The 21,043-nt window shown below is 39.3% G+C and overlaps 1 protein-coding gene across 1 annotated transcript in view; it reads left to right on the forward strand.

Annotated features, from left to right (window-relative positions):
- LOC126416460 (zinc transporter 6-A-like) overlaps positions 1 to 21,043 on the forward strand; it is a 108,605-nt gene that overhangs the window by 77,918 nt on the left and 9,644 nt on the right. The window contains exons 7-8 of the mRNA XM_050084195.1: positions 9,358 to 9,460; positions 17,851 to 17,967. Of these exons, the coding sequence (XP_049940152.1) occupies positions 9,358 to 9,460; positions 17,851 to 17,967 (220 nt within the window). The remainder of the gene's footprint in view (positions 1 to 9,357; positions 9,461 to 17,850; positions 17,968 to 21,043) is intronic.

Here is a 21,043-nt window from a genome sequence, read left to right on the forward strand (position 1 = left end):
TGCCACACAAGTTGGATGTGCTGCGTGAGCTGTGCAATGATGCTGGTATTAGTGGCCATTTGAACATTCTCACACCTGTAGATGTGGCTCTGGATGTCCGCAAACTAGAGACTCCTAGTAGGATTGTCATATTGTAATGGCAGCAGTTGCAGATCATACAGCTACCGCAACACAGATAAAAGAGCTTGTGAGCCCAGACATATCAACATGAGCCCCGTCTTCCATTCACGCCTCAGCATCGACATGTACACCTTGACTGACGCTGACAGAGCATTACTTGGAAGATTTAATGGTGCACCATGGTTTACAGCAATGAAGACAGAGTCTTCCTGCATGCAAGTGTTGGTCGTTTGCATGTATGACATAGATCTGGTGAGTGCTGCCTTGTAGACTGCGTTCATTCTAGACGTGGCTAGCACACTGGACTCGCATTCGAGAGGATGACGGTTCAATCCCGCGTCCAGCCATCTTGATTTAGGTTTTCTGTGATTTCCCTAATTGCTCCAGGCAAATGCCGGGATGGTTTCTTTGAAAGGGCACGGCTGACTTCCTTCCCCGTCCTTCCCTAATCCGATGAGACCAATGACCTTGCTGTATGGTCTCTTCCCCCAAACAACCCAACCCATTCTAGACACACTGACTGCATCCCAGGCCTTATGGTCTGGGGTGTGATTAGCTGTAAATTTCATTCACCATTTTTGTTTCTGGAGGGTACTGGTGGGTGCTGTCTTGTAGACTGCTTTCATTCTAGAAACACTGACTGCATCGCAGGCCTTATGGTCTGGGGTGCGATTAGTGTAACTTTCGTTCACCATTTTTGTTTCTGGAGGGTACACTAACCAGTACTTGGTATATGCAGAATGTTGTTAGGCCTGTTATTTTGCCATTCCTGCAACAGGATGGTGATGTGTTGTTCCAGTAGGATAATGCTCACCCACACACTGCCTGTGAAACTCAATGTGCATTGCAAGAAGTGCTGCAGCAACTTCCCTGGCCAGTATGATCCCAAGACTTGTCTCTAGTCAAGCAAGAGTGGGATATGATGGTACGAGAAGTGACTCATGTGACTCATCAACCAGCAACTCAACAGAACTATTTGAAAAGGTTGATCAGGCCTAGTGTAATGTATCCCAGGACAATATTCACCATCTGTACAACTGACTGGATACCAGAGCCAGCACGTGCATTTCTGCCTGTGGAGGCTATGCCACATACTGATGTGAGTGTTTCAGTATTGGCCAATACATGGTACCTCAGAACTGCTTGTGCTATTGATCTGTAAGTGTAACCATTTCTTGTACTTCATATGCAATGTTGCAGCAATTCGTTACTCATTCATTGCAGTAGCAGCAATGTGCATTATAATCTTCGTTCACAAAATGTCTTAAATTGTTACTGTAATTTCCAATGCTATACAGACTTACTGTGAGCAAAACTTTTAATATTTTGAAACTACTAATTCTTGTATAAGTCCCACTTGTTTGTATACTGGTAGATTGATATACAGAATTCTCATGGCCTGCTGAACTGGAAACTTCTGAAAGACACCTCCCCCCCCCCTTTCCCCTCCTGAACAGACCTCGGAATGCCCAATGGTACCGACTGACCGCTTTGTCATCCTCAGCCAATAGTCATCACTGGATGCAGACATAGAAGGAAGTGTTGTCACCATACCACTCTCCCAGTCAGTTTTCATGACTGGAGCCACTACTTCTCAGTCAAGTAGCTCCTCAATTGTCTTCACAAGGGGTGTGTGCACCCCACTGGCCAACACTGCTTTGCAGACCCAGGCAGTGACCCATCCAAGTGCTAACCAAGCCCAAAAGAGCTTATCTTCAGTGATTTGACAGGAAATGGTATTACCACTGTGGGAAGACTGGTGGCTAGATCTTTAAAAGGGTGTCCTTTTTTTTCTGGCAGTGTATGTGAGGTCTGTTCATAAAATTCTGGAACTTTGTCCACAAATTTTTTCTGCACTTACTTTTTAATTATTGTGAATAGTCACCTTTGCAATACTCTCCTCCACAGTTGATACACCACTCCCAATGCTGTTTCCACTTCCAGAAGGCAGTCTGGTATGCCTCTTGATGGATAGCATGAAGTGCTGTCTGTGAATTTTCTTTGTTGTTGTTGTTGTTGTTGTTGTTATTGTTGTTATTGTGGTCTTCAGTCCTGAGACTGGTTTGATGCAGTTCTCCATGCTACTCTATCCCGTGCAAGCTTCTTCATCTCCCAGTACCTACTGCAACCTACATCCTTCTGAATCTGCTTAGTGTATTCATCTCTTGGTCTCCCTCTTCGATTTTCACCCTCCACACTGCCCTCCAATACTAAATTGGTGATCCCTTGATGTCTCAGAACATGTCCTACCAACTGATCCCTTCTTCTAGTCAAGTTGTGCCACAAGCTCCTCTTCTCCCCAATTCCATTCAATACTTCCTCATTAGTTATGTGATCTACCCATCCAATCTTCAGCATTCTTCTGTAGCACCACATTTCGAAAGCTTCTATTCTCTTCTTGTCTAAACTATTTATCGTCCATGTTTCACTTCCATACATGGCTCCACTCCATACAAATACTTTCAGATACGACTTCCTGACACTTAAATCTATACTCGATGGTAACAAATTTCTCTTCTTCAGAAACGCTTTCCTTGCCATTGCCAGTCTACATTTTATATCCTCTCTACTTCGACCATCATCAGTTATTTTGCTCCCCAAATAGCAGAACTCCTTTACCACTTTAAGCCTCTCATTTCCTAATCTAATTCCCTCAGCATCATCTGACTTAATTCGACTACATTCCATTATCCTCGTTTTGCTTTTGTTGATGTTCATCTTATACCCTCTTTTCAAGACACTGTCCATTGCGTTCAACTGGTCTTCCAAGTCCTTTGCTGTCTCTGACAGAATTACAATGTCATCAGCGAACCTCAAAGTTTTTATTTCTTCTCCATGAATTTTAATACCTACTCCGAACTTTTCTTTTGTTTCCTTTACTGCTTGCTCAATATACAGATTGAATAGCATCGGGGAGAGGCTACAATCCTGTCTCACTCCCTTCCCAACCACTGCTTCCCTTTCATGTCCCTTGACTGTTATAACTGCCATCTGGTTTCTGTACAAATTGTAAATAGCCTTTTGCTCCCTGTATTTTACCCCTGCCACCTTCAGAATTTGAAAGAGAGTATTCCAGTCAACATTGTCAAAAGCTTTCTCTAAGTCTACAAATGCTAGAAACGTAGGTTTGCCTTTCCTTAATCTTTCTTCTAAGATAAGTCGTAGGGTCAGTATTGCCTCAAGTGTTCCAACATTTCTATGGAATCCAAACTGATCTTCCCCGAGGTTGGCTTCTACCAGTTTTTCCATTCGTCTGTAAAGGATTTGCGTCAGTATTTTGCAGCTGTGGGGGAATTTTGCCTATCTCATACATCTTGCTCACCAGATGGTAGAGTTTTGTCAGGACTGGCTCTCCCAAGGTTGTCAATAGTTCTAATGGAATGTTGTCTACTCCCGGGTCCTTGTTTTGACTTAGGTCTTTCAGTCCTGTGTCAAACTCTTCACGCAGTATCATATCTACCATTTCATCTTTATCTACCTCCTCTTCCATTTCCATAATATTGTCCTCAAGAACATCGCCCCTGTATAGACCCTCTATATACTCCTTCCACCTTTCTGCTTTCCCATCTTTGCTTAGAACTGGGTTTCCACCTGAGCTCTTGATATTCATGCAAGTGGTTCTGTTTTCTCCAAAGGTCTCTTTAATTTTCCTGTAGGCAGTATCTATCTTATCCCTCATGAGATAAGTCTCTACATCCTTACATTTGTCCTCTAGCCATCCCTGTTTAGCCGTTTTGCACTTTCTGTCAATCTCATTTTTGAGACGTTTGTATTCCTTTTTGCCTGCTTCACTTACTGCATTTATGTATTTTCTCCTTTCATCAGTTAAATTCAGTATCTCTTCCGTTACCCAAGTGTTTCTACTAGCCCTCGTCTTTTTACCTACTTGATCCTCTGCTGCCTTCGCTACTTCATCCCTCAAAGCTACCCACTTTTCTTCTACTGTATTTCTTTCCCCCATTCCTGTCAAATGTTCCCTTGTGCTCTCCCTGAAATTCTGTACAACCTCTGGTTTAGTCAGTTTATCCAGATCCCATCTCCTTAAATTCCCACCTTTTTGCAGTTTTTTCAGTTTTAATCTACAGTTCATAACCAATAGATTGTGATCGGAGTCCACATCTGCCCCTGGAAATGTCTTACGATTTGAAATGTGGTTCCTAAATCTCTGTCTTACCATTATATAATCTATCTGAAACTGTCTAGTATCTCCAGGCTTCTACCATGTATACAACCTTCTTTTATGATTCTTGAATCAAGTGTTAGCTATGATTAAGTTATGCTCTGTGCAAAATTCCACCAGGCGGCTTCCTCTTTCATTTCTTACCCCCAATCCATATTCACCTACTATGTTTCCTTCTCTTCCTTTTCCTACTGTCGAATTCCAGTCACCCATGACTATTAAATTTTCATCTCCCTTCACTAGCTGAATAATATCTTTTATCTCATCATACATTTCATCAATTTCTTCTTCCTCTGCAGAGCTAGTTGGCATATAAACGTGTACTACTGTAGTAGGCGTGGGCTTCGTGTCTATCTTGGCCACAATAATACGTTCACTATGCTGTTTGTAGTAGCTTACCCGCACTCCTATTTTTTTTATTCATTATTAAACCTACTCCTGCATTACCCCTATTTGATTTTGTATTTATAACCCTGTATTCACCTGACCAAAAGTCTTGTTCCTCCTGCCACCGAACTTCACTAATTCCCACTATATCTAACTTTAACCTATCCATTTCCCTTTTTAAATTTTTTAACCTACCTGCCCGATTAAGGGATCTGACATTCCACCCTCCGATCCATAGAACGCCAGTTTTCTTTCTCCTGATAACGATGTCCTCTTGAGTAGTCCCCACCTGGAGATCCGAATGGGGGACTATTTTACCTCCGAAATATTTTACCCAAGAGGACGCCATCATCATTTAATCATACAGTAAAGCTGCATGCCCTCGTGAAAAATTACGGCTGTAGTTTCCCCTTGCTTTTAGCCGTTTCTCAGTACCACAACAGCAAGGCCGTTTTGGTTAGTGTTACAGGGCCAGATCAGTCAATCATCCAGACTGTTGCCCTTGCAACTACTGAAAAGGTTACTGCCCCTCTTCAGGAACCACACATTTGTCTGGCCTCTCAACAGATACCCCTCCATTGTGGTTGGACCTACGGTACGGCTATCTGTATCGTCACGCAAGCCTCCCCACCAACGGCAAGGTCCATGGTTCATCTCATCTAAAAGTCTACATGGGTCTGGTCTGTAGAGTGCGGAGGATGAAGCAGCATAATGATTTCACAGATGGTCTTTCTGGTCTTGACTCATGAGCCTTGGGATGAACTTGACAGCAACACAATGCATTCCAAGATACTGTGTAAGGATTTCATGACATGATCCAATTGAAATATTATATTCTTCTGCAATCTCTCGGACAGTCACTCTTCGATTGCCGTGCACAATTTCGTTGACATTCCTGACATGAGTGTCATCAATAGATGTCTAAGGGCGTGCTGAACAAGGGTCATCTTTAACTTCCTTCCAGCCATTTTTAAACAATGTGAACCATTTTTAATACTGAGTACGGCTTAAGCACTCATCACTGTAGGCTTCCTGCATCATTTGGTGTGTGTCTATAAAGGATTTCTTGAGTTTCACTCAAATCTTGATGCAGACACATTGTTCCTCTAACTGTGCTATCTCAGAATTCACAAAATGTGCAACACAACATTCTACTCGGTACAGCACTGAACAGTCACTAACAGGCATACAACATGAAACTTCCAGCAGTTACTCATTAAATACAGATGTGTGCAGGGGTGCCAACCTTATTTCGCTCCAACACAGCAGTGGCACGAAATTATGAATGTTCCGGAATTTTTTGAACAGACCTGCTACAGACTGAAGCAATGAATGAAAATTGGTACCAAGGCCAGGCTTCGAAACCAAGTCTTGTGCTTACTGGGCAGATGCACTAACCACTATGCCATTCTGGCACAGTGGCCTTTCACAATTGCACGGATGACACTATCATGCCTCCGTCCGCAGTCCAAATTCCCATTGATGCCTTAGCCTATTGGTATACCCCTAAACTTGAACAGCATTGCAGAGGCTCTCCAACTGTATTGGAGTAGCACCTTGGCATCAAATGAAATGGTGGACCACGCTTGAAACCCAGGCGCAGATGCTTTAATCGAATGAAACTATATTGTTAAAGAGATATTTCTATGCAGGCTGAAGCGACAAATGAAAATTTGTACCAAGGCTGGGATTCAAACCCACGCCTCCAGATGGTAGTGGTAAGTGCAAGTGCCTAGTGAGCAGGAGACCTGGGTTCAAATCCCAGCCTTGCTACAAATTTTTATTTGTCACTTCGGTCTGCGTATATGCAGCATAGATACAGGAGCATCTACAATATTGGAACACTGTCAGCTTTTGTAGTCTTTGTAGCCTCTTGAATACTTTCAGAAACTGTATTAATTTGACCTTCAGGTCCTGCCGGATACCTGAAGGAGCCACGAGCATTGTTCCTCATGCACTCTGTTCCCAGTAAAGTTGAACTTGACTAACCAAGATACGGCCAAGAAAATGGAGCAATCAACCCCAGGCAGATAAATCTGCCAGAACGCATGGCTCTATTTGAGACATTGATGGTCAATCACAACCTGCTCTTCAATGGCAGCCCTCCTGAGATCATGCAGTTTGTTAAGAGTATTCCAACAATGATACACCCCAAGTTTCAGTGGGTCCCATGCATGCTCAACCAGGTTCATATCAGAGTATACTTGTGGCCATGCCATTTGGTTAATACCTGCTACTCAGAGGAGGCATTCATGAGATAGGTGCAGTGTGCGCATGCATTGTGGTCTTTAAAGACAAACCCACCACTGAAATGTTGATCGCAGAACAGGAGAATAAACTTGAGGACCCTTAACTGATAGTCTACAATCCACAAATTACCCTTTATATCAATGAGAAGCATTCAAAATCTGTATGTGGTACTGGCCCAAAACACAACTGACCCACCTGCATACTGAATCCTGTGAGCCTGTTTGATTGAAACACGCATGATACTCCCAATCTCCTTGTTGTTCTGCAACAATCAGACATCAGAAAATCTTGCATCCCATGGTGAAAAGAACCTAACACTATTGATACAGGTTCCATTACAAGTGTTCCCTTGCCTACCTTCTCTGTAAACCATGGTATCAGGGGCTTATACCATTGTTTGTGATGGATGCCTTGATCCCAAAGTGATTGTATAGAGATGGTTGTATACTGTCAGGGTCAACAAAGCATTTCCAGTTTCCTCCAAAAAAAGGCAGTGCACAGCTATGTTGCATTCACTTACAGTTCCTATGAGTCGTAATTTGTAGTTACTGTTTGAATGACGTTAGTGTGGTGTACATGCTGTGGTGCCCCATCTTGGGTCCCATGTTATCTGTCCGCTACCAGTAGGTAGCAGTACTAGTAAGTTCTGCTAGAGTATAGGTTATTCTTCAGATTTTACTATCTGTTAATATAGTGTTAAACCAGATATCACAAGAGAGAAATTTGGGACTATGCTGTTGAATGTGCACATAATATTCCACTTTGAAAATTTATTTCATTGACACCAGGTGCCACATAAAGCATTTGTGTAATAGTGTATATTGCAAAAATGAAACTGCAGGTATCTATCTGCTGAAACACCAGAGAAAAACTCTCTCTCTCTCTCTCTCTCTCTCTCTCCCTCTCCCCTCCCTCCCTCCCTCCCTCCCTCCCTCCCTCCCTCCCTCCCTCCCTCCCCCCCCCCCTCCTGCTTGCGAGAGGGTTGTTATTTCAGAATTAGTTAACTCTGAGGATAGACTTTGTCCAAATGCATATCAATGATTTAAATCATGCTTCAAATCAGCCAATCTCAATTATATGGTGACAGATATGGCACTTGTACTCATATTATTTGTATTCCACAGAAGACTTTTCATTATTGTATTTACATCTTTTTAAGAAAATTCGTGTCAGTATCAGTAGTGTTTCTACATTTCTCTGGAACTCAAATTTATCTTCCTGAAAATCAGCTTCTGTTACTCTTCCACTCTTCTGCAGATAATCTTTGTTTTACAACCACAACACATTAAACTGATGGCTCAGTAATACTCTCACCTTTCAGCTTTGGTATTCGGATTAATACTTTCTTTTTGAGGGAAGTCTGGGGGTAGTGTGCCAGTCTCCCACATCCTATGTATCAGATGAAACAATTTTGTTATGGCTGATTCTCCAAAGAACTTTAATAATTCTGAGGGAATTTTATGTACTCCAAGTGTATATTTTTATTTTAACTTACTAGGTCTTTCGTTACTCTGTCAATTTATTCTCACAGTGTCACATCACACATCTCATTTCCATCCATTGCCTCTTCCCTTTCTATAATATTGTCTTTTAAGTTTGTTTTCTTAATGTAGTACACTTTCTATATATTCCTTCCACCTTTTAGCCTTCCCTTCTTCGCTTAGTACTGTGTTGCTATCTAAGCTACTGATGGTCATACAGCTGCTTCTCTTTTTTCCAAAAAATTTCCTGTAAGTGCTATCTCGCTTTTCTGTAGACACCCATGCCGCTACAGCTTCTCATATAATCATTCTTGTTTTCTCACTTTGCATTTTCTGTTAATCTCTTGTTTTGGGTGTCCACATTCTGTTCTATCCACTTAATTTTTAAATTTTCTCCTTTCATCAATTAAATTTATGCTCTTATGTAATATCCAAGGTTTTCTAGTGGGCCTTGTCATCCTGCATAGTTTTTTTGTTCGCTTTCTTCACTGTTTCATGTCTCAAAGCTAACTATCATTACCATCAAATGCATTAACCACATAAAAAGGCAACTACACACTTGCATCTGATTGGGTGCGTGACCCATAGATGTGTGTCACAGCACAGCTATTTGACTAGCATTCAAGCTGCAGGTTTCTCCCCCATTTTAAGCACATGTTCTACCCACTCCCACAACACACACACTCTCACACACACACACACACACACACACACACACACACACACACACACACACACAAAAGCTTTCATTCCATAGACTCGCTCGGAGAGCAGTCTCAGATCACCAGTGCTGTATTAAAAGTATAATGCAGCATTTATTATTGACATATATTTTCTTACTTCATTTATTTTTGAGGGTGATTTTAATATAAAATACATTTGGCAGCATGATTGTGCTTAAATCTGCTTTCTGTGTAACACATTTTCTGCTTTTCGTAGGAACTATCATATGGCAGACACATTTGCTGCCATACTAATAGCAGTCATGATGTGTGCAACTATGTTGCCTATGAGTGTCTATACTGGGAAAGTGCTTTTGCAGGTAAGTTTTATCATATTACATATTTTGGTTTCTGTTTGAAGTATCAGTAGCTAGAACTCAACAGTAAATCTGAAGTTTATGCTGCGTGACAGAACAATATTTGGAGATTATTAAAATGGTTATAGACTTAATTCTTCTATGTATTATTTGTACCAATAAGTTTATGCAGCAATGTTAGATCTGTGTGCAAATGTGAAGGTATTATATTATTTAATGAGCGTTTGGTACAAGATGAATCAAATGTGATTGTACCTCAGACTGTGCTATGTAACTGGATAGTACCTCAGTGAAATGTTTGCAAAGAATCTTTCACATTCTTATGTCCTTCCCCCTCACTGCCCCATGCATCCACCTTATCCCACCACCCATGCAGATTGCAGCTCCTGTTGGACATGGTAGCAGCCTGCAGTCCAGCCACAGCAGCCAGTGACAGTGGTCATACGTGTGCGAGTTGTGCTTGTGTGAATGTGTGTTTTTTTTTCTATTATGGCCATTTGGCTGAAAGCTCAAATGTATAGCAGTCTTTTCATTGTTGCCTCTCTGTGACTCAGTGTCTTCTCTGTTTGGTGAGTAGCAGTCTATTCATTTCATAATAATGTTGTTAGTCCATCCTGGACTTTCCATTGTTTAATTAATCACTTGTTTTGGGTGGTTTTAGGGTCCTTCAGTTTTTTTACTTCATTCATTTTTCCAAAGTCAGATTTTAGTATTTGAATGTATCCAACATGTTTAGATGAGGAGATGTATAGGTTTATTTTCTTTTTGAATTTTTTCCACGAGATATATTTGAGTCATATTCCATTCGTATATATAGAAAAAATGGTAATTTTCTGCTAACACAAGTTATTTAGTTTCTTTTTTCTGTGTTGATTGTGTCATTAATTTCAATTTATTGACTCTTTTCTTTTTCTTAAAAATTATCCCCCAATATGCATCTAAAGAGTGTAGGTGAAAGTGTGTCTCCTTACTTTGAATTACTCTGTATTCTGAATGATTTAAGAATTTTCCTGAGAAATTTGACTTTAGATTTGTTATTTGTGAGCGATTGTTTTTGAAATGTATCAGTTTGTTATTTACCTTGAATTTGTAGCATGAAGAGCAGGTTTTAGTACACACACTGGCGTGACAAAAGTCATGGAATAATGATATGCACATATACAGATGGCGATAGTGTCGTATACACAAACTGTAAAATGGTAGTGCATTAGTGGGGTTGTCATTTTATTCAGGTGATTCATATGGAAAGGTTTCCACTGCTTGTTGTCAAAAGTATGATCATAAGGGGTATCAAGGGAAATTTGTGACTGGATTGAGGACTTTTTGGTAAGAAGGACACAGCCTGTTATCTTGGATGGAGAGTCGTCAACAGAGGCACAAGTAACTTCGGGTGTGCCCCGGGGAAGTGTGTTGGGTTGGGTCCCTTGCTGTTTATATTGTATATTAATAACATCGCAGACAATATTAATAGTAAAATCTGGCTTTTTGCAGATGATGCAGTTACCTATAATGAAGTACTGTCTTGAAAAAAGCTGCTTAAATATTCAGTCATATCTTGATATGATTCCAATGTGGTGCAGAGAATAGAAACTTGCTATAAATGTTCAGAAATATAAAATTTGCACTTGACAAAATGAAAAAAATGTAGTATCCTATGACCATAATATCAATGACTTACTGTTGGAATCAGTCAACTCGTACAAATACCTGAGTATAACACTTTGTAGGTATATGAAATCGAATGATCAAATTGTTTCAGTCATGGGTAAAGCAGGTGGTAGAATTTGGTTTATTGGTAGAATACTGGGGAAGTGCAATCAGTCTACAAAGGAGGTGGATTACAAATCATTGCATGACTGATTCTAGAATATTGCTCATATGTGTGGGATCCATACCAAATAGGACTAACAGGGGATACTGAATGTATACAGAGAAGGGCAACATGAATGGTCACAAGTTAGTTTAATCTATGGGAGAGTGTCACAGCAATACTGAAGGAACTGAAATGGCAGACGCTTAGAGACAGATGTATACTGTCCCGAGAAAGTCTATTAACAAAGTTTCAAGAACCGGCTTTATATGATTACTCTAGGAATATACTAAAACCTCCTACTTATTGCTCACATAGGGATCATGAGGATAAGATTTGAATAATTACTGCATGCACAGAGGCATTCAGACAATTATTCTTCGCGCACTCCATACGTGAATGGAACAGGAAGAAACCCTAATAACAGGTACGATGGGACGTATCCTTTGCCATGCACCTCACTACGGTTTGTAGGGTATAGATACCAATGTAGATGGAATTATGGCTGCACAACAGGAATAAATAATTTTTGAATGAGGAATGGTAGCTGGAGCTAGACACATGAGACATTCCACTTCAGAAATAGTTTGGCCCCTTCTCGGCTTGTGACCACAACAGTTGCACTCTATAGATGACTGGAAAACTGTGGCCTGGTCCAATGAGTGCCGATTTCGGATTTCAGGTGATAAGAGCTGATGATAGGGTTCCAGTGTGTGCAGACCCCACGAAGCCATAGGCCCAAGTTGTCAACAAGGCACTGTGCAAGCTGGTGGTGGCTCCATAACGGTGTCGGCTGTGTTTACAAAAATGGACTGGACCCTCTGGTTCAACTGAACTGATCATTGACTGGAAATGTTTATGTTCATCTACTTGGAGACAATTTGCAGCCATTTATGGACTTCGTTTCCAAACAATGATATCGTGTCACTGGGCCATAGTTATTCGTAAATGGTTTGAAGACTGTTCTGGATAGTTCAAGTGGATGATTTAGCCACCCGGATCACCTGTCTCCCATCAAATATTTGTGGGACATAATCGAGAGGTCATTGACGCACAATGTTCTGCACCAGCAGCACTTTCACAATTGTGGCTGGCAAGGGAGGCAGGGTACACGGGACTTCCAACGACTTGTTGAGTCCATGCCACTTCGAGTTGCTGCGCTATGCCTGTCAGAAAGAGGTCTGGCATGATATATTAGGAGGTATCCCATGACTTTTTTTTTTTTTAGAATATTATGTTCTTTAAAATTCTATAAATGTGGTTTCTGCATAACCTTTCTTTGTAGATTTTATCCTGATATTCCAGTTTTTATCAATATGATTTTCCACTCTGCTTCATATTGCACTAACATGGGATTTTGTGAGTTTTGGAATCAGGGTGACTCCCCTACAATTGTTTGTACTTGTTTTACCTGTCTCTTTAGAAACTGATAAATTTTGATCACCTGAAAAGCTGTTAAGTTAGAATGTTAAGGATGATGGGAGATGGGAGAGGGTGGCTACATGAACAGTGTATTTCCTGTATTGAAATATGATGATGATGATGGATTATCAAACATATCCAGTCATCAGTTTTCTATCCCCCTAGTTTGTATGGTTTGCTTCTGAAAGTTTGTTATGTGTCGTTTTCTGTAGATTCTTTGTTTCCTTTTTTAATTTTTAAGTTATTGGTTCTTCTAAATTAGGTGGTGCAGAGTTTACATCTTGTTTGTCAACTGTTTGGAAGATTGGTCTTCTTTTGGATGTTACAAAGTTGAGAAGTTAGCTTAGTAATAAACGTGTAGTGAAAAATTATTTGCATTGTCAAATTCAGGTCCCAAGTTTCTTTTCTCTATCAAAATTCTTCAAGAGTGAGGTTTATTTAATATTTTGTAAGACATATTGTGTTATTCCTTTGAAATGCCTCTTCAACTTTCTATGTCTTATTGAATGTTATGTTGTGGCATTTTTAAAATGTTTTTGCATTTGGTTTTTAACATTTTGTGTTTTTCTTTGATTTTATTCTTGTAAAATTTCTGTTATCTGGGAGTTCGTTACACCCTTTATTTCACTAAATGTGATTCATACATATTCTCTGAATTTTTTTCTCCTAACATGTACTGGCAATTTTTTTTCACCTATCTCCCTGCCCCTCCTTTAGATTTATTCGAAACTTCCATTGTTGATTTCTTCTAATTATTTTGGATGATTAATTGAAGCTGTATGCTATCAATCTTTATTTTTAATTTTTGGCTACAGTGAAAAATGTTTTGAGATGAAAATAATAAATAAAAATTGGCCACATGCAAGTAGGACTCGCGCTCTGAGGGTTCTTTAGAAACTTAATTATCTCTATGGACAGTCCATCCATCCCGGGAATCAAGAATCTTGATGATTGTTGCCTGTTGATACTAGTAAGATAATGGCCCCAGGAATTCCGAGACTTGCGAGAGTGTTTTAATTTTAATTTTCATGTTGGATAACAAATGACAAAAAATATTTTTGTATTATATAACCTCAGATTAACCCTTCTCAGATTTTGTTTCTTTACTTGTACTGTTAAATGCTGCTTCTTACCAAATTTCATGATTCTAGGTCAAAGGTAAGTATCCTACAGGTTTTAATGAGAGGGTTTGCGACAACACGTGACATAAATGGCTGCGTCTTTTGATTGCTTTGACTTTGAAACTTACATTTATTACATTGCCAAGTTACTTTAGTATGTAACATAAATTTGAACGTAATACGTATACCCGTTCCTGAGAAGAAGGGTTCTTGACATACAGACAGACAGACAGACTGGCAGTCAGAAACAAATGACAACTTTTTTCATGTGAGATAATTACAAATCAACAATTTTCAGATTTTTTTCCCTTTAGTTATCCTGGAAACCTTGCTTCTTGTCCAGTTTCATCATTAGAGATCAATGGGAAGCACCCTACAGGTTTTCAAGATTGAGTTTGTGAGTATCAAATAATGTGACATAAATGGTTGTCCTTTTGGTTGCATCAAATTGTTTCACTGCCAGTTGGCCTTACATGTTACTATGAGGCATAAATTTCAACTTGATATGTGTACCCGTTCCTGAGGAAAAGGGATTTTAACAGTCTGCTGGGTGGACAGATGGACAACAAAATGATGCTATAAGGATTTCATTTTTACCAAATGAGGTACAGAACCCTGAAAATGAGAAAAGGGAACCACTCACGTACAACTGAATGATGTGTGGTAGTTAGACACGTGTAATAGCATAGAAGAAAGTGGACATTAATTTTAGACTGAAAGATTTACAAAGTTGTATTGATTGATTGATTGTTAACAGTTTATTTTTCTCATTTTGTAAGTGGCAGACACTCTACCATTATCTGTAATGACACTTTTTTTTATGAGAAGCTTTTTTTTTTAAATTGTTGTCATGATTGTATTACTCCTTTGGATTCTTCCCTTTTTTGTTTGTTGCCACTATTGATTGAGACATGACAGTTGATTCAAGTGTATAATCTGTTTATGTATTCAGATGTCAAAAATGATAGTCATCCAAAAGAGGACAAATTTAGTGACAGATTTCAATATTTTTCTGTTGACAGAGATATCAATCTCACCAGTTCTGAGATTACATGTGTTTCCCATGATCCTTGCGCCAGGTTTCTTTTTGAAGCACTTACAAGTTATCCACATATCTTGTATATCTCCCATAATATTTGTTTCTGGTATTACAAGGATTAGAATGTTGTATTTTTAGAATGTTTTGTTTTTCCAACATGTGGTTTAATTTACTGATCTTTACATGGAATTTATGTTGAGTATTCCAAAAGTGTTCTATTTCATTTTTATTTTAGACTTTGATGGTGATCCTGTCTGTTTGTAGTGCTTGTGGTATTAAAAAAATCCTTGAGGACAATTGTGTTGCTTTTTGCGAAGTTTTGTTTTCCTTTGTTATTACCACCTGCAGTACTTTTCTTTTTGAAAATTTCCCTCATACTTTTTTTATTAGTTTCAGTTTAGATAATCAAAAGAAATGCTCTACTTCAGTAGCACCATTAGAACTGTAAGTCCCAGAGCATATTTAAACAGCTGTTGCTAATGTGGAGAGGTGATGCTGATCAGAGTACCACATAATATTTAAGACACACACATCTCCACACATCTCTTCTCAAATCCACCATGAAGACTGACACATTTGGCTTGGGCACAAAATGGCCAAATTTTTCAATATCAATATGGCACTGGGAAGTCTCTGGTGGAGTAGAAAAAAATTGAAGGGAGTGAAGGTAACAACTCACTATATAGTAGAGATATTGAGTTGTTGATAGGCACAAAAACAAGTGTTCAGAGAACATGTGCAAGCATGCGTGCACACACGCACGCACCCCCCCCCCCCCCTCCACACACACACGCACGCACGTGTGTGTGTGTGTGTGTGTGTGTGTGTGTGTGTGTGTGTGTTTCCACATGAGCAGGAGTCATCTGAAAGCCAAGCGCAATTCTCAGTCTCGTTAATGTGTCTTTTGGGACCCAGTGCCTCAACCATATGATGACTTGTGGGATGCTTTACACCTTGCTAACAAAGCCAAACAATATAATGTATTCTAAACACATCAACAAAAAATTGAGGTAGCAAACTTGGTGGATCACTGTTTAAGACACTGGATTCTCATTCAGGAGGAGCAGGGTTCAGTTCCCAATTGAGATGTTTATATTTTCCCACCTCCGTGTTGCAAATGTTTTGAGTGAAATGCCCAGTCGATGCGCTGTTGTTTTCACGTCAATTCTACCAACATTGAGAGTTATTTAGTTCTCGGGGTTTTGTAAAATTCCTGGATTCATGTCTCGTTGCTGTGCAGCCTATGAAAAGGATTGCAGAAAACTCCCAAATAAATTCCAAAGTACAGTGCAGTTTTAATACCAATATATTTCCAGGACTCTGGTGTCCGAGCCTGGTGAACTGTACCAGTTACATCACATGTACCCAAAGTTGACATCAAACGACACAGTGTTCACAACAATCAACAAACGAGTGAACCTACAATACATTTGCTCGCAACCCTAGCCAAAAGAACGAGTGCCCCAAGGTGCCTGCGTGACCTCTATTTATACTTTTGTTAACAATTACTTACAATGAAAATTACAATTTTATGTAAAATCACAATTAAAATTTACAATCTCAGTGCTGAACAAGGTGAACCTATTTTCAACTTAGTTATGAGTTAATATAACATCTTCTGACCAATTATGTTACAGGTAACAATTACATTTCTAAATTTATTTCTAACAAATCAACTAGTGCCCGAATTTTAGTGCTAATATATATTGGAGATTCAATTAACATGCTTTATTTATGTGTTCTATCTAATCTGCTGTAGTAATTTTATACTGATAGGTTTACTGGTACATCCTGACCATGTGCTACATTTCTTTCGATTAGTTACAGTATTAATTTCACGTTTATATTATGTTTCTCACATAAGAACAATGTTAATCAGCAAAGCATCGTTTTTGAATTGTATGTATACTGAAATAGTGGTTATTTTTGTATGTAATTTGGAAACAGATCACTTTACAGTTGGGCAATTAGGACTGGTGTTTATCTTTAATGCACTCCAAGGGGTTCTGATAGGTAGCGATGAGATACAGTAATATTTCACAATCCAGCCCTCCGGAGTTGAGTTTTCAGTAGTTTCCCTCTATAGCTCAAGGCAAATGCAAAGATTGTTCCTGTGAAGACGAGCCAATTTCCTTCCCTATCAGGGCTCACAACCTTACTAGTTTAGTCCCTTTAAACAACAAACCAACCAACCTTCCATATCCCGGCCCAGTTCAAACATCTATCCATTTCTAATTACCCGGTCTCTTTATAAACTGGACTCTTCCTTCCCTTAATATGCAGCAATTTTCTGATGGTTCTCAGCAATGTGAAAGGAACTGGGAAGGAGAGTAGGTTTATATGTCACGAGCTACCTTGCTTCTTTATGAAGAAGGATGTTGAAAAAAATCTTTTTATCTACCAGAAAAATGTAGTTCCTGAAATTATGAAAAATAATGGTTTAATGGCATCAGTTTGATTAGCACAGCAATGGAAATAGTATATTTTAGTGTGACTGATTGTTTGAACACATTTAATCTCAGTTAACAAAAATAATTTAGAGTGCTAGACTTTGGTTGTCATTGTGTAGAAACTGTTGTATCATTTTAATTTAGTAATCATTGAATATATATCTATACCTGAGAGGTATAGGAGGAGAAGTCTAGTGCCCACCGTTTTAACCTTCTTTCTAATATCCACTCATTGCTTCATTTGTGACACAGCATTTGCCCAATTTAGGCAGTGCTAAAAGGCTGTATTTCTTAAATCAGTCATTGGTTGGATCAAAACTCAACTATTGGTTGGACCATAACTCAATCATTGGTTGGAGCATATTAAAAATATGGTGTAAGTTGAAACTGTGGGAGTTGGACTTATACCTCTTCACTTCTCAGGCATGGATGTAAGGTTTTTATACGTAAACACTGGAGTACAACTGCCAAAATTCAGTTTTCTTACACAATTTTATAAGAATTTTTTGATAAACATATTTTGTTGTAACATTTATTTTGTTTGCTTTTAGACAACACCTTCACATGTGATTGGGCAGCTTGACAAATGCCTTAGAGAGTCTTTAACCATCGATGGTGTGCTTGAGTTTCGAAATGAGCATTTCTGGACACTTTCATTTGGAAAAATGGTAAAATTATTGTTATATTTTATGCTGCTTATTATTTCAAAGAACACTATTCTTGAGGTAAATGTCTATGCTATGAAAATGTTCCTATGCAGTGATAGTAATTTCATTGGTATGACATTTTATGTGAAGGTGGTTTTTGTGAACCAGTGGCATTGTATTCCCTTTCAGCTCAAAAAATATAATTAATCTGTTCCAGTTAGTGTACTGTATTTGTGCATAAAGTCAGTTGTTCCTGCGCGGGAGTGTAGCATTTGTCCCATTAGGCAGCTTCATACTGTTTAATCTTTTTTGTGCAACCAATCAAAAAAAAATCTCCATCTTACAGCTTATGTATCAATAAGTTTTGCTCAATTCTTTGTACTTGCCATACATGTACGTTGATAAGCATTCATAACTAATATTCAAGAGACTGATGTCCATGGGATCTTGTCCATTAAAGCAACAATCAACGTCCCATATATAACAAAGTCACACTCAGATTTGAGGCAATAACCAATAAATGTAACAAAGCTGCTGTCTTGCATAGATTTAAAGCTGTAGTGATTTTTCTCTGTCTGAGGAAAAAAAAGTCTACATACCAGTTACTAGGGGCCTGAAAAATAGGAATTTTGTCATAAATGTGAATATAGATGTGAATTCTGCATCAGAATGCAAAAAACATAAAATTACCCAATAAAGGCTGTTTCATAACACATTTTATCCCAATGAACTATTCAATCACAGACAGTTTGAAATAGCTTTATTTACTGTGTGTAAACATAAAAAATGTAACACATTTCATTGTACAAGTCATTAGGTTTTGTTCCCGTTCCATTGGTGTATGGAATATGAGAAGAATGGTTGTTTAAATGCCTCTGTATGTGCTAGACTTAATCTAATCTTGTCCTCATGATCCCTATGTTAGCAATATGTAGGGTGGTGTGTATACCTAGAGTCATTATTTCAAGCTGGTTCTTGAAAGTTTGTAAGCAAGCTTTCTCAGGGCTCTTCAAGAGTCTGCCAGTTAAGTTTCTTCATCATCTCTGTGACACCCTCCCATGGGTCCAAGAAACCTGTGATCATTCTGTTGCCCTTCTCTGTATATGTTTAGTATCCCCTGTTAGTGCGAGTTCCATACACTTGAATAATATTCTAGAATGGATTGTGTGACTGATTTGTAAGTGGTCTCTCTTGTAGACTGATTGTACTTCCCCATATTCTACCAGTAAACCAAATTCTATCGTCTGCTTTACCCACAACAGAGGCTAGGTGATCTTTCCATTTCATATTCTAAAAAGTGTTATACTCAGGTATTTGTTTAAGATGGCCGATTCCAGCTATGACTCATTGATGTTATGGTAATAGAATACTATGTTTTTTTCGTTTTGTGAAATGCACAGTTTTACATTTCTAAACTTTTACTGCAAGTTGCCAATCTCTGCACCACTTTGCAATTTTATCAAAATCTGACTGAACATTTAAGCAGCTTCTTTCAGACAGTACTTAATTATAGATAAATGCATGATCTGCAAAAAATCTGAGGTTACTGTTAATATTATCCACAAGGTAATAAATATACACCATGAACAGAAAGGGTCCCATCACACTTCCATGGGGCACATCCAAATTTACTTTTACATTTGTCATCAAAACCCCATCCTGGATAACTTGCCAGGGAGGATCCCTACCAGAAACTCTCAATCCAGTTACAAATTGGACCTGATACTGCATACGATCAAATAGGCATGTATATGGCACTGATTCCAAATGCTTTCTGAAATTGAGAACTACTTCGTCTGCCTAAACGTCTTGATCCAAAGCTTTCAGTATGTCAAGTGAGAAAAGTGAGGGTTGGGTTTCGCATGATCGGTGTGTTCGAATCCATGCTGGTTAGCATGGAGTAAGTCATTCTGTTCAAGATATATCATCAATTTTGAGCTCAGAATGTGTTCCAAGTTTCAGCAACAGATCGAAATCAAGGGTATTGGGCAGTAGTTTTGTTTGCTCACTTCTACCACCCTTCTTGTAAATGGATGTGACCTGTGCTTTCTTCCAACTACTGGGCATGGCTTTTTGTTTCAGATATCTATGATAGATTATACACTGGTCAAAACAATTAGGGGATCAGTTGAGATATCTATGTCCTGACGTATTGTCACTGTCAGAATGAACTAAAATGGTTCAATGTCTTCCTGTTGGTTCTATGGAGTGGAGACCACAACATTACTGTCACCGAGATAGTGGTAATAACAGAAAGTTGCTGCAGAGAGGGTTGGTGTTGACTTGTATTTACACTACCAAACGAATTACACAAGCAGTTAGGTTCAGATAGTGTAATGAGCAGGTAGTGCAATGCAGCAACAATGTGACTTACCCGAAGATATGGCATGGTGAGCCATAGGACGGTTGGAAGTGGGACAGACACAGAGGGAAGTAGCTGCAGCTATTGGAGTGTCCTAAAGTGTAATTACCAGGACCATGATGCAATTTCAGACAACAGGAACTGTTAAAAGAAGGCAAGGCCAAGTTCATCCATGGGTAATATCAGCAAGAGGTGACCTTTATCTCTTGTTAACAGCCCATCGAGACAGGAGGCAGGATGCAACTCAGCTGCAACACGCCCTCCAGGCAGCAACAGGATGCGCAATATCAAAACAAACAGTCCGAAATTGCCTTCGGGGATGTGGCCTCTACACACGGAGGCCTGTGGTGTGTGCCCCTTTAAAACCACGACACCGTTTAGCCCACAGAGACTGCACGGGGAGCATCAGGACTGGAGTATGGAGTAGTAACAAAAGGTGCTGGGTGCTGTTCTCAGATGAGTCAAGATTTTGTGTTCAGCCAGACAATCATCGTTCCCTCATCTGGAGACAATGTGGAACTCGGATCAATCTTGCTTATGTGCAGGAAACATCGCCATATCATGGTGGTGGACAAATGGTGTTGGCAGGAGTTAGTATTGGTGGACGTATGGACCTCTATGTCATTCAGAATAGCGCCTTCACTGCTCAGAGGTATAGAGATCGGATCCTTCGACCTTTTGTTGTGCCCTACGCTGGTGCCATAGAAGATGGGTTCCTTCTGGTGGACGATATCA

Source organism: Schistocerca serialis, chromosome 8 (assembly GCF_023864345.2).
Source record: "Schistocerca serialis cubense isolate TAMUIC-IGC-003099 chromosome 8, iqSchSeri2.2, whole genome shotgun sequence".
Classification (NCBI taxonomy): Eukaryota; Metazoa; Arthropoda; class Insecta; order Orthoptera; family Acrididae; genus Schistocerca; species Schistocerca serialis.